Source organism: Artemia franciscana, unplaced genomic scaffold (genome assembly GCF_032884065.1).
Source record: "Artemia franciscana unplaced genomic scaffold, ASM3288406v1 PGA_scaffold_32, whole genome shotgun sequence".
Taxonomy (NCBI): Eukaryota; Metazoa; Arthropoda; class Branchiopoda; order Anostraca; family Artemiidae; genus Artemia; species Artemia franciscana.
Window position 1 is genome coordinate 3,111,771 of NW_027062665.1, and position 14,724 is coordinate 3,126,494.

The following is a 14,724-nucleotide window of genomic DNA, read 5'->3' on the forward strand; positions in this document are numbered from 1 at the left end:
ATATAGAAGCTAAGTAAAGCCTGTTTCTCTGATTAATCCTAGTAAAATATCATAAAATATAATGAAAATCTAATACTTTAGAAACAAATTTGGGCTATATATTTGTACATTTGGGGGGATATGGGTAAAGTATAGTGGGTGTGCATCCAAAATATGTTACTACTACTACTAATAATAATAATAACTCGCCGCGTCACCAAGCCGCCTGAGGCCAACATAGCTACGCACACTCCTCCTACAGCCAATCTATTCAAGGCCTACCTCTTTACACCCTCCCACGAAGTTCCCATTTCCTTTAAATCTTTATTGGAGATATCGTCCCTCCTCAGACAAGGACAACCTGCTTCCTGTTTAGCCTCAGACAGTTGGCCAAAAAGGACAGTCTTCGGCAATCTTTCATCCTTCATCTGCAGAACATGGCCTAGCCATCTCATTACATCAACATGAACATTTCCAAATATTTTCTTAAAAGTAGTTGGGCGAATATTTTTTTGCGAAAACCCAATAATAGGCCATAAATCTATAGATCTATAAATACATATAAGAATAATATAGATCTATAAAGATATATAGATCTCTAATATATAAATCTATAGATCTCTCTATAGTTTTTATGGCACTTGGTATTAACCAAGTGACATATAGCAGTCGCCAATTCTGTCGGTCTGTCGGTCTGTCCCGGTTTTGCTACTTTAGGCACTTCCAGGTAAGCTAGGACGATAAAATTTGGCAAGCGTATCAGGGACCGGACCAGATTAAATTAGAAATAGTCGTTTTCCCGATTTGACCATCTGGGGTGGAGTGGGGGCCCGGTTAATTCGCAAAAAATAGAAAAAATGAAGTATTTTTAACTTATCAGCAGGTATTTGGATCTTAATGAAATTTGATGTTTGGAATGATATTGTGACTTAGAGCTCTTATTTTAAATCCCGACCGGATCTGATGACACTGGGGGGAGTTGGAGGGGGAAAACTAAAAGTCCCGGTTTTGCTACTTTAGGCACTTCCAGGTAAGCTAGGACGATGAAATTTGGCAAGCGTATCAGGGACTGGACCAGATTAAATTAGAAATAGTCGTTTTCCCGATTTGACCATCTGGGGGGGGGAGTAGGGGCCGGTTAATTCGGAAAAATAGAAAAAATGAAGTATTTTTAACTTATGAGCGGGTGATTGGATCTTAATGAAATTTGATGTTTGGAATGATATTGTGTCTCAGAGCTCTTATTTTAAATCCCGACTGGGTCTGATGACATTGGGGGGGAGTTGGAGGGGGGAAACCTAAAATCTTGGAAAACACTTAGAGTAGAGGGATCGGGATGAAACTTGATGGGAAAAATAAGCGCAAGTCCCAGATACATGATTGACATAATCGGAACTTATTTGCTCTCTTTGGGGTAGTTGGGGGGGGGAGTAAGTCTTAAAAATTAGAAAAATGAGGTATTTTCAACTTACGAACGGGTGATCGGATCTCAATGAAATTTGATGTTTAGAAGGTTATCGTTTCTTAGAGCTCTTATTTTAAATCCCGACCGGATCTGGTGATGGGGGCGGGGAGTTGGGAGGGGGAAACCTAAAACTTGGAAAACACTTAGAGTGGAGGGATCGGGATGAAACATGGTGGGAAAAATAAACACAAGTCCTAGATAGATGATTGACATAAACGGAACGGATCCGCTCTCTTTTGGGTAGTTGGGGGGGGGGTTAATTCTGAAAAATTAGAAAAAATGAGGTATTTTTAACTTACGAACGGGTGATTGGATCTCGATGAAATTTGATTTATAGAAGGATATCGTGGCTCAAAGCTCTTATTTTAAATCCTGACCGGATCTGGTGATATTGGGGGAAGTTTGGGGTGGGGAGACCTAAAATGATGGGAAACGCTTAGATTGGAGGGATTGGGATGAAACTTGGTTGGAAAAATAAGTAAAAGTCTTGCATACGTAATTTACATAATTGGAACGGATCTGCTCAATTGCAGGGGGGGGGGATTCTGAAAAATAAGAAAAATAACGTATTTTTAACTTACGAAGGAGTGATCGGATCTTCATGAAACTTCATATTTAGAAGGACCTCGTAACTCCGATATCTTATTTTAAATCTCAACCGGATCAAACGTAATTGGGGGGGGCAGTTGGGGGGACCGGAAATCTTAGAAAATACTTAAAGCGGTGAGATCAGGATGAAACTGGATGGGAAGAATAGAAACCTGTCTAAGATACGTGACTGACATAACTGGACCGGATCTGCTCTCTTTGGTGGAATTGGGAGGGGGGAGGTAATTTTGAAAATTGAGGTATTTGTAACTTACGAAAGGGTGACCAGATCTTAATGAGCTCTTGGCTCGTTCGACCTCGTACCATATGAGCTCTCGGCTCTTCCGACCTCGTCGCAAGTGCCATATGAGCTCTTAGCTCTTGTTAGATCTCCCTATTCATATTTATAGTGTATATCTCTATATAAATTAATATATCAACCAAATGTATGTAATAGATATAAATAGTATGTAAATAGATGTAATAATATACAAGTGTTACAATAGATGTAATTAACATGTAAATCAGATATATTAATATGTAAATAAAGAGTTGCATATGGAAAATTCAGAAAAGAGTTGAGGGATCTGTTTTAGTGGTTTACTGCTTTGCAACAATTTATTTTGAATATAAATCTAGAAGAACGTAACCAATCATATTGGATTTTAATAATAAAGTGAAATTCATGTTTTATTCAGGTATGAAATTCTAGGTATATTCAGGAGGTATTTATTGTCATATACCCCCCCCCCCTCCCCCCAAATCTCCCCTCAAATTCGTGAGAATGACTCTGTTGGGATTTTGAGCTATGACAGGTACCAGCCCCTTACCAGTTCCTCATTACTGAAGGCGTTGAAGGTAGAACAGACTTAGGAAAATATTTATTATTGTAGACTCTTTAAACTTGTCCTTTTTAATCATTTGGATCATTACGGATTAAAAATTGCAGCGTCATCCAATTATTGCTATAAATTTATGCCTAACTTCCAACACTCATGTTAGTGCTGAGGCTCTTTACTAAATCAATTGCGAGACTGTGTCATTAATGGCACTCTGAAGATATCCGTTGCTTTTCATAACCAAACTTAAAGAAATGAAAAATAGAATGAAATCTAGAAATGAAAAATAAAATTATATCATTTTGTGGAACTGTGTAACTCCACATCCCTGAAGACGACCATGGTCTCAGGAACAATTCTTATTTAAAATTTCCTTGTTTGTCTTAGAAAACTGTTTTCCCAGTTCTTTTGTTCAAATAAAAGATAGACTAATTTGCAGAAGTTTATAACAAAAGAACTCAACTAAAAAGATGATTGTACTCTTGCAATCTTTTATTACATGCAAGTTTTATTATTAATTATGACGAAACTAACAAGATGATTGTACTCTTGCAATCTTTTATTACATGCAAGTTTCTCTTTGTAGCTGAGATGAAACTGAATCTTTATATCCTCAAATACATTGGAAGCAAGTAATAGGAATACATAAAAATGCCAACTTCTCGTCACAGAGATAACGACTGTGAAGTGTTACTTACAGATCCTACTTTTTCTTAAATTGTCAATTTTTTGGCACAACACATATAGCGCTAACCATTGAAGTTCTTCTTAATGGAGTAGCTACGAACGAGTTTTTATATGAAACATCCATATACATTGGGTGCGTTCCAGTCAGTAATTTTAACTTCCTGCGTATTAACTTCATGTTTCATATGAATTAAATGAGGAATTTCATCTTAGTATGTCATTTTAAAATTTGTTTTAATTTCAAATAATTTTAAATTCTAATTAGTAGTCTTAGTTTAACTTTTTTATCTACTTTTATAAAATGTGAGCAGTGAATTTGCTCGCAACTCTTCTGTAGTTTGGAAGGGTTTGAACAAGTTCAGCCGTTGCTGTGGCTGTGGCTATTTACATATTTAAAATGGTTCTTATACAACTCGTACAATTCCATGACCTCACTTTTTCTTTTCAACATTTTATTAGCAGAAGCACGGGTATCTTTTTTGCAGCTTAAAATAATAAAAAAAGCGATTTTCCTGATAGAAATGATAAACAACGTTGAAACTTAAGACGAAAAAACAATATTGATTTTCAATCTTTGCAACAAACATGTGTCCCTACATTTATGGAATAATTTTTCTGTAATGTTCAGTGTTTTACCGAGAACACGAAATTGATGGAACAGAGCGGAATCAGTGCCAGAAAATATTGATAGAAAAAAAGGGTATTTGATTGTGGTTCCATTCTTGAATGACTGCCCAGCATCTAGAAAAACAGCCAAACACTTTTCAATTAAAATGGCTTTTTTATGTATTGTTTCGCAAAATATGGTATTTCGTATAACGCGAAATACGGTATCCTAATACACCTTTGTCACTTTCTCTCAAACACTTTACTACTACGACCTACTGCTACTACTACGACCTACTGCTACTACTACGTTTACTATTACGAACATTGATTACTTAATCATTCATGCAGATTTTCTTTATTTTATTCAGGCCTGGATTGAATAGATGCTGGGTCGAATTGGATTTAAATTTTTGCGGAGCCCCCTTTATATATTAAATATGTAAATAAAATGTATTTGCAGAATAGTTTAAGTACGTAAAGCAGTTCACGTACGTAGTACAAATCTCTCTAATAGAGAACTATCATGAGGAGATTCAATAAATTGGACATGAAACTTTTACAGGTATCAGTTTTATAATTATAAAGTTTATATTATATATTATTAAGTCTTTAACAAATCTCATCTGGTAATGCAAACTTAAATTGTTTTAATTTCAAGATCTTTTTCTTTTGTTCACTTTAATGGTAACGCTGGGCCCGATTGGACCCAATCAGTCAAATCACCCTTCCTCCGGCCCTGATAGTATTTCTGTATTGGCTTCTACCTTTTCATCTGGTTTTAAATCAATAAAAAATAAATCAATGAGGATTTTTTTATATTGAATAGTTCATCAGTCGAACACCCTTGTTTGATTGTTTTGTGTTGCGAGTCGGTAGATTTGAGCCAGTGTTTCAGGCATATTTGGTATATATGGCATAAGCACAAAACTATACTTTTACTTCACTTTGTGTTTGAGCTTGTCTTTTTACTTCCGTCAGAAAGTCTTTGTCTATTCAAATTAATTTATGTTCATTTTCGGGGTTTGAAATATAAACAATAAACCTTTAAGAATTCTTCCTACATCAGCATGAGTTCTTGTTACAAGTAGACCATAGAAAATATACTGTATTGCGCTTCTATTTTAAAATTACCCCAAAACCAAGCTTACATAGAGTCTAAGTGATATATTACCCTTGGCATATAACCTCTTAGTAGTCGGTATAACCCCTGCGGAGTTGTAGATAAAAAATATTCAGCTATTCGTCAAACATCGTCCTACCTTGTAAAACTGTCAATGATACGGATTATCTAATGGATCTATGTCTATTTGATGAAAGTTAAAACAGTAGGCTTGTCGCAGAATTAAATAGTGTTTACAACAGTAGCTGTAACCTAGTGAAGAACAAACAAACACTCTCGTGTTTAAACACGCTCGTGTTTAAAACACGCGTTTAGTGTGTCAGTAACATGTTTAAAAAACACTTTTAGCTTTTCAATTTAGTGTTGAGACACGCATTTAACGTGTCACTAACGTCTCTAAGACAAGCTTTTAACGTGTTTAGAAACGCGGATTGTGAGCCAAATTTCTCATTTGTAACTTATTCATGAATGGCGATTATTAGATAGATTAGTCTTAGTCGTGAAATGTTACTTTTAAAAGAGATTTGTGGAAATTTTCTTTTGAAGGAGACATCAGCCATAATGGCTTATTTGATGTCTAATGCTTATTTCTACGGCTTTTTTTTATTTTTAAAATTTTTATTTAACGCCAAAACAAAGTAAGATATAGCACAAAAAATAGAACTTTAATGCAACTGAAGAACGCAACAAATTGTCATCGATCCATAAGGTAATCCCTAGGGATACTTAGTATTCTGGCTCCTATTGTAAATGAACATTATTCTCATATGAACACTATTCTTAACATGTTTCTCATAAGGCAAAACAAAAAGGTCCAAGATTCATAGAAGAGGTCAGTCTAGACATTTTACGATTAAGAAGAGTAGGAAAGCAAACCACCCCTCCGGAGGGGTTGGAGACGAGTTTGGCTATTTATAAAACTGGCTAATCGTTTTACTAATTTGTTTGCGAAATCACTAGGCAATAGTGGTGTAGTTAATGTGGCTTTTGGTACTGATTTCATATACGGTATAAGTAACAAGCTGAATCCAAATATCAAAATAATTTTGGCTGGGATTTCAAATCTGGAAGATATAATTAATCAAACAGTTAAATTCAAATCTTGGTTTTTATTTTAAGACAATAAACAAAACAAAAAACTCTAGATATCCTTGTAGAAACTAAATTGAATGTACTGTTACATTTAAACCTTGAAACGTCACGCTAAAATAACTATTTGAAACTTCAGAAGCTGTTTTGTGTTATATTCTTAATTTTTTTTATTGGAACATTTTTCAAACTGACACAGTAATCCGGCATAATAATATTATCCCATCTTTCTTGATAGAGATGGCGACTTTCTTTAATGCAGTTTGCTGCAACATTCTCTTTTCAAAACCCTAACCAAACAGAAATTGCAATGAATTACTGATTCAAACTCAAAACAATCAGAAATTTACATGAGTAGGACTGACATCTCTTATGCCTTCTCAAACCAGAATATAATTTCTACTTTACTATTTAAAAATACAAATAAATATGTTTCGTCAGTTTAATACACATAATTGTGCTGGTACTTATTCCTTAAAGTCTTAATAATTTCTAAAGTTAAAAAAGTGAAAATATTTAAAATGTATTTTTTCAGTGAAGCATAAATTATGTTCTGGTCTTGAGAAGGTATGGACTTTATCAGCTCTATTCATGTTAATTTCTGCTTGTTTTGAGTTTGACTCGGCTGTTTATTGTAAATTTTGTTTCTCTTAAAAAGGGCACTAGAACGTTTAAGTTTCAATCAAAATAGCTCCTTTAAAAGTTTTAATGATATTAATAGCTATGAAAGAGCAGCACTGCCTGTGATATTGATTATATTACCTTTTGGACACCTGCCTGCATATAGTCTTTTTTTTCTTTCTTGAAAATCCTCCTTAACGTTTCTTGAAAGTTTCACGTTAAAAACATTAATGTGATTAGTTACAGTAAGCGTAGAAGTAGTATTGAATTGTAAACATAGTGGCTTCTGGTTAGTTCAAAATCCACCACAGCTTAAACGGAAAGGTATAAATAAATAATGTAAGCCGTTCTTCATATATTGCTTTGTTACCCTTTTGACTATCTACATGCTCATAGTTCCTTATGATTTACCTCAATATCTGCCTAATTAATTCTTTAAAGCTTAACCTTAATACACATTTTAGCTTGTGTAGTAGCAAAAGTTGTAGTAGCCGTAGCTTCTGTAGTAGTAGTAGTAGTAGTATGAGTAAAAGCAGTGGCATTAGGATGCAAATATTGTCTTTTCTTTAGTTCAACATCCTTCACAACAAACCTTGTAACTTTCAACTTAACACACAAAATTATTCCTAAGATATTGCCGACATGCCCTTGTTACAACCTGCATACAGACAGGGTATTTTGACAGTCTCAGTGGTAATAATACTAGTTGAGGTAGCAGAAGTAGCAATATAGTAGTGGCGTGCAAATATTGCCTGTTTTGTTAACTGATCATGACATTTATCATTTCCTGAAAATACCAAATAAGTATACTTTGTCGTTTTTGAGTTACACCTATTCGACAACCCACAAGCGCATAAAGTGCATTGATTTAGTTGGACACTCCCCTTAACATTTTGTGAAAAGCTCACCTGAATGCTCTTCATCTTTTGGAAAGTAATATACCAATCCTACTCAATAATATATACCATATGAACGATGAACGAATTACCTGTAGGGGTTTTGGCATCCTCAAAGGCACAATTACTGGACTTTTCAACAATTTTGAACAACATAGCTGTCTCAAAATTTTGATTTTGAGAATACCCAAAATACGTTTTGGGAAATGATGAGTGTGGGATGAAGGGCTGGTCGCCTCCCAATAAGTTTTGACGCTATAAATTCTCATTATTCCAGTTAAATGAGCCTCATCCAAAGTTCATACGACTAATCTCCATAAAACCTTATATACCCCAAAAGGATAACTTACAACCCTTGCCCCTTGGCTCTGGGTTTTTTTGTCAAGCCTGGAGGCATTGTTAATTGCTCTTTGAACTGTTTTGAACAGAATTTTTGTTTCCAGATTTCAATGGAACTTGTTTGGAGAAAAATGGGCTTCGGGGGGGGGGGGGTAGCTGCTCTTCGTCGCTTTTGACTCTTAAAAGGGAGCCAGAATTTTCAGTTTCCCATCAAATAGCCACCTTTGAAATTTATAAGACGACGACCCCTCTGATTTTATTATCTTGGTAGAGAGGAGGGGGTAGTTAACATCCGATTAATTTTTACTCTTAAAAAGGGCACTAGAAACTATGATTTCAAACATATGGTAATAATGGGTGACGTGTATAACTTATAGCCCTTGTCTTGAGGAATGGGGTGAGCTCTTTTGAAAAATTTTGAACAAAAATGGCTGCCTTAAAATTTTGATTGAAGGTATTAGGGAGAAAAAGGAAGTGGGGTTAGAAGGGCTGACTTCCCTCTGATCACTTTACGCTTATAAAGGGGAGTAGAACTTTTTATTAATTATCAAATGAACTTCCTCCAAAGTTTATTCCCCCCACCCATAAATATTTCAGACGTGTTGCCCCGGAGATAGTTGGGGATTTTCTCAACTCGGAGGCATAATTATTTGGCCTTTGGAATATCTTAGAACAGCATTCCTGTTTTGAAATTTTGATAAGATGTATTTTGGGAAAAAGAGTGCAGTGGGGAAGCAGCTGGTGGCCTTCTAATCTCTTTTGTTTCATAGAAAGGGCACTAGAACTTCAAATTTCCCATGGAATGAGCCCCCTCTTCATCTCATTTTTCTGGCATCTCTCCTTTCTTGCTGGCTATCGTCCATAGTCTTTGTGTCTTAGGGAAATATTTATTCTTGCACTTCACTATTAGGAAGTAAAGTCTGTCGGGAATAATTGACATGGCTATATAAACAGTGAACTTGAACATGTTACAACCATGATTTCTGAAACGTATAAGCACAAGGTTAGCTTTATATAATATAATGTTCAGCTTTGCGCTTTCCTAAAAAATATTCGACTTCAACAAATGGTTTGCATCCTTTTCGCTCATCCATTAAAAAAAGTTTTATATTTGTTGCAAAACTGGCTCTTCAATTCTGTAAAACTGGGTATTTCCTATATCACTTAAAGTTTTATTTTTGCTCTTTACTTAAATCAGAATAGTTAATTTTATAAATTAATGTAGGTACTAGCAGGAGAGAGGAAAGAGCGATCGAAAACAAAGTTTGTCGTTAAGCGTATCGAAAGGTATGATTTATTTTAACTCCCAAGACTTTGAAAATTTTTAGGTCGCTTTTCACCTCACATGTCTGGAGTACGCTTATTGAGGAATACTTCTGAAGCTGTTTCAAAGAATCCTTCGACGAGTGGCTCCTCAAATTCTTGTGCATCGGAATCTAAAACAAAAGGCTTTAAAAACCAGAAAACATGTTTAAAACGTCACCTTCAAAATAAAAAGCGTAGAAAATCGCGGGGAAAAAGCGGGGAAAAAATGTATAATTGTGATGTATGTGACAAGGCTTTTTCTAGAGCATACGATCTGAAACGACACCAAAGTGTGCACACTGGTGAGAAACCATTTAAATGTGATGTATGTGACAAACACTTTTCATATGCAGCTACTTTGAAAACTCACCACAGAGTGCATACGGGTGAGAAACTGTTCAAATGTGATATATGTGACAGAGCCTTTTCTGTAGTGCATGCTTTAAACGAGCATCACAGAGTGCATTCGGGTGAAAAACCGTATAAATGTGATGAATGTGACAAGACCTTTTCTCAAGCAACACATTTGAACAGGCACCACAGAGTGCATACGGGTGAGAAAGTATTCAAGTGCAATGTATGTGAGAAATACTTTTCTCGACGGGACTCTATGAACAGGCATCAAACAAAGCACACAGGTGATAAACCTTTTAAATGAGATTTATATGACAAAACCTTTTCTGTAGTGAATATTTTGAACCTGCACTGTAAGTAGATATAGGCAGGAAACTGTTTAAATGTGATGCATGTGACAAAACCTTTTCTTGTGCAGCAACTTTGAAAACATTCATCAAAGAATGCGCACAGTTGAGAAACTCTTTAAATGTGACTTATGTGACGAAATCTTCTCTCGAGTGTATAATTCAAAAACGCACCAGAGACTGCATACAGGTGAGAAAGCTTTGAAATTTGTTTTGTGTAAGAAAAACTATTCTCATTGAAGCAATTTCTATAAGCTTCAAAGAGTGCATGCAAGAGTTTAGGAAGCTTGTGAATTAACGAGCTAGATCCTCATTGATTCATGGTCATTATTCTCACAAATAATTTGAAGTAATTACCATTTAATTACATTTTTTTTTGTGTTTAGTTTTTCTTTTGTAATACACCATCATCCTCTGAAATTAGTGGTACAAATTTGTCTGATTGTTACAAATTTTATTCAAAGAAACAAAAGCCAAACATTGTCCAAAACCGAAATGCATAATAATCAGATTTTCGAAGCAAGCCAAAATTTACCCAAGAAAACATGGATGTAATTAATTCACATTTGTTTTATTTAGTTCCACAAAAAGAGGAAAAAAGAAAGTGAAAAGAATAACAAGGCTCAAGAAAGGAAAACCATTGAACCAATGACAAAATCAGATTTGTGGCTCATGTATTCTTTATTTTATGTTTATAAATGATCCTCACTGACTTAATCCGGTTTCGAAAAAGAAAAAATTAAGTTTAAGTTCAGCCAGAGCGAGACAGAGGTGTGGCACTTTGTCTATGGTATTGTTTTGCCACTTTGTGTCTTTGGGCTTTGGAGACCCGGTTGCACAAAAAAAACATTAGTTTCTCTGTAAATATGTTCGAAAAGACCCAAAAGCTTTGTATTTGAATTCCTTGGAAATTCTATTGGAAATTCTTAATCTTTGGAAATTCAGTGTCTGTGAAAAGTTTTTTTTTCTTGAAGAACAAAAAATGATTATCTACCATACTTATCTACCTTGCATTTTGGCTAAAAAAAAAAAAAAAAATCTAAATTAGTTTGAAATTTTCTGAATTCTTAATTTTGATTGCTAGCCTAAGTACACTTCAAGATTTATTTGAGAGGGAGGAGGCTTGAAAGTGGGTCAAGTTTGCGTTAACTCAGAGCCTTTGGCCAAGGTAGCCGAAATTAAGAAAAAACTGAGGGACTTGTTTGCCCTAATCCACGTGTTGGTGCAACTCCATACTGGGATTCGAATTAGAACCCAAATTTTGTTCGATAGCGTTGCATGGAAGTGGAAATCGCGTAAGTGAAAAACACAAAATTTCGAGAAAAAAGCGGTTGAATATTTCCAACGTTGTAGAAAAGAAATGGTTGAGTAAAAAATGCGAAGAAATTTCGTGGTGAAAAGCATGGAACTAAAAACGGATGGTGAGAATTTTGTAGCAAAATATTACAGTTTCAGCACATTAAATCGGCAAAATACTGTTGCGTCAATTGGGTTTCAACAGTTTTTCAACTTGTCAGATACATCAAAACTGGTTCAAGCGTATTAAACAGCAGACATGGGACTTGCGGTAAAACTGTCCTGTAAGGTGGAACTAAAACTTCTAAGAAATTCAGATTTAATGTATTGACAAATGAATACAAAAGAATGTTAAGAATTTGGCACAGTTGAATGTCACAATTACGGCTTTCGTTTTTTCCCTTGCCTTGATGTGTGACAGCTTTCTCTTTGGGACAGTTCTCAACTCGAGCGTTGAAAATTCAAGAAATCTTTATGAAAATCACGCCATAATATTCAGCGTACCTGAGAACCCTACTCTACAAGTTTCAAGCTCCTATACATAAAAACAAGGAATTTTGCCAGAAGATAGATCACGGATGCTTGTTTATTTTATTTTTATTCCCCAGGGGTGATCATATTAAAATAATTGTCTTAGAAGATCAGGAGAGGATCCATTCGAACGTAAATTAAAGATTCTTGTGCCCTTTTTCAAGTGAATAAAGATATTGGAGGACAACTGGCTCCTCTCCCATACCCCTTTTTTCCCCAAATTAATCTAACTAAAATTTTAAGATAGCCATTTTGTTCAATATATTTGAAATATCAAATAACTATGTCTTTAAGTGTAAAATGACCCCCCACAGTTCGTCCGGAGAGGCCTGTAATTTATGAAATTTGTCTCTTGTTTACGTGTAGTTTTTGTTATTGGGCAGTATGCAGACATTTTTCGGGGGGGGGGATTTGTGTTTCGGTCAAATTTCGGTAAGGAGGATTTCCTTGGGGAGGGAAATAGGGGGGGGGGCTCAATTTTCCAGGGAAAATGTTACACATTTTCTTTTTTTTAATTGTCTCACATTTTCTTTGCCAAATTTTACATGTTCTGGAGAATTATCCGGGGCCTATTTTTCACATATATTGATTTCTGAGAAGAAGTTTCCACGAAAGGGAAAGTTTCTGGACTGATCGAGAACCCAATTAGAGGTTAAAGCCTTATTTAGATGAAAGAATGCCATGGAGAATTTTTCATGCTGTATCGTCCGAAATGAATTTTACGGAGTGGATGGATCGTCTGGAGAGAATTTGACGGGATATGTGTACTTTACTTTGGATGAAATTTCCAGGGGGGGGGATATTTCATGAAGAGTGTGCCAGGTTTACCGGCATTATTTAAGAAAATGATCAGAAATCAAACTAAAAACAACACATTTTTTTTACTGAAAGCAAGCAGAAACATTAAAACTCAAAACAAAGAGAAATTATTGCGTACATGAAGGGTTGCCCCTTCCTCAATACCTTGTTCTTTACGCTAAAGTTTGACCTTTTGTCCCAATTTTTTAAGAACGGCTACTGAAAAACAGGAGCAGTGTAATTAGAATTAGAAGCTTTCTTAGAAGTACTAATATCTTTAGTGTAAAGAACAAGGTATTGAGGAGACAACCTTTCATATACGGAATAAATCAGCCAAAACTAATATGCAAATTTCGTTTTAATTTTTCATGTACAGTGAACCAAATTCGAACCTGCATTAGTTGAAAAACGTTCAGAAATTACATTTTTTTTACTGAAAGTAAGGAGGGGCGTAAAAACTTTAAACAAATAGAAATTATTCCGTATACGAAAGAGGCTGTCCCCTCCTCGACGCCTCACTCTTTACGCTAAGTTTTGATTCTTTGTCACAACTCTACTATTTAAAACAATAAAAAACTTTGGGATTAAGAGCATGGCGTTGGGAAGGGTACTGCCCCTTTCATGTACAGAATAATGTCCGTTCGTTTTGTTTTAATTTTTCTCCTTACATCCAGTTAAAAAAAAACTTTTTTTCTTTTAATCATGCAAAATTTTATGATAATCAGTTTTTGGAAAGTAACACTTTTTATAAACGAAGGTACTACTATTTTTCCACCCAAAGTAACACCAAAAAGGCTGCCGAGGGACACGATTGCTCCCATTTGGTGTTTCCGCTTCTACGGATTATTTGGGAGATCTACCGAGTTTCTGAACCATCTCCCGACAAAAAAAGAAGATGCTGAAACTATAAAAATCTACAGAAAACTTAGTCCCTGGAAAATGTCACTCTATTGTCCTTATTTGTTTTTTACATGGCTTTTGTCAATTGTATTTTGGGGATTTTTTTTTTCTTGGGGAAAAGAACGCAGCCACGTCACAGACACTTGAGACAGCACGATTTGAATTTGTTGGCTCATATACGAATATTGCTCTCTATCCATTTCACAGTGATCGTATTGATTTTCAGTTTTTAATCGTTTAGACAACTTCAATGTTTGTAATTATTTTAGTTCATAAACCAACCACAGGTGTTGGCTAGCCCCAAGAAGATGGGAACTAGTACTGGGTGGGTGCTGCTGATTAAGTAGGTTCAAATGGTTTAATGTTACTAAAAATTGAAAGAAATGTGAGAAAAAATAGACTTTGCCTGCAGTTGCTCTATAGAACTAAAAGCAATAGATGGCGATAGAAGAAAAACTTTTTCCCCGGGCAGATGGCGTTTGGTCTTATTTTCAATTTTTGTTGGTCGGTTACAGACTCAAGAGCAAACGTATATCTCTTTCACAATAGCGCAGAAAAAATGAAAAAAGTTCTTTAGATCCTAAATTTCCTTCACATTTTGTTTACCATGCCAGGGTCATAATTTGCTATAGGGTAGGGGGTTGACGTCCCCCTTCGAAGACCAGTTTCCCTTTTCCCTCTCCCACCCCAGTCGAAATTTAGTTTCTTCAAAAATCTTGTCGAAACTTAGAGAAGCCTGCATAAATCAAGCATCGAAAGAAACGGGTCAGTTTTCTTTCGATGCTTAAGCAGAAAACGGCTTAATTACGTCCAAAGGCCTTTGTAAATAAAAAAAATGATTATCCTAAACATTTTGCTGACAACCTTGGTCATTTTTATGGCACTTGGTATTAACCAAGTGACATTTAGCAATCGCAAATTCTGTCAGTCTGTCTGTCGGTCCCGGTTTTGCTACTTTAGG

General features: G+C 35.4%; 1 protein-coding gene and 2 long non-coding RNA genes across 3 annotated transcripts in view; 1 reads left to right on the forward strand and 2 right to left on the reverse strand.

The window, feature by feature from the left end:
• The window catches only part of LOC136041658 (uncharacterized), a 15,697-nt gene extending 11,680 nt beyond the window's left edge, over positions 1–4,017 (reverse strand). Inside the window, exon 1 of the long non-coding RNA XR_010621086.1 lies at positions 3,570–4,017. This is a non-coding gene — a long non-coding RNA (uncharacterized LOC136041658). The remainder of the gene's footprint in view (positions 1–3,569) is intronic.
• Positions 1–11,206, forward strand: part of LOC136041652 (zinc finger protein 233-like) — a 14,177-nt gene extending 2,971 nt beyond the window's left edge. The window contains exon 3 of the mRNA XM_065726361.1: positions 9,561–11,206. Coding sequence (XP_065582433.1) covers positions 9,561–10,195 — 635 coding nt within the window. The 3' untranslated portion in view covers positions 10,196–11,206. The remainder of the gene's footprint in view (positions 1–9,560) is intronic.
• Positions 1–14,724, reverse strand: part of LOC136041659 (uncharacterized) — a 91,048-nt gene that overhangs the window by 31,438 nt on the left and 44,886 nt on the right. The gene's annotated exons all lie outside the window — the stretch shown is intronic.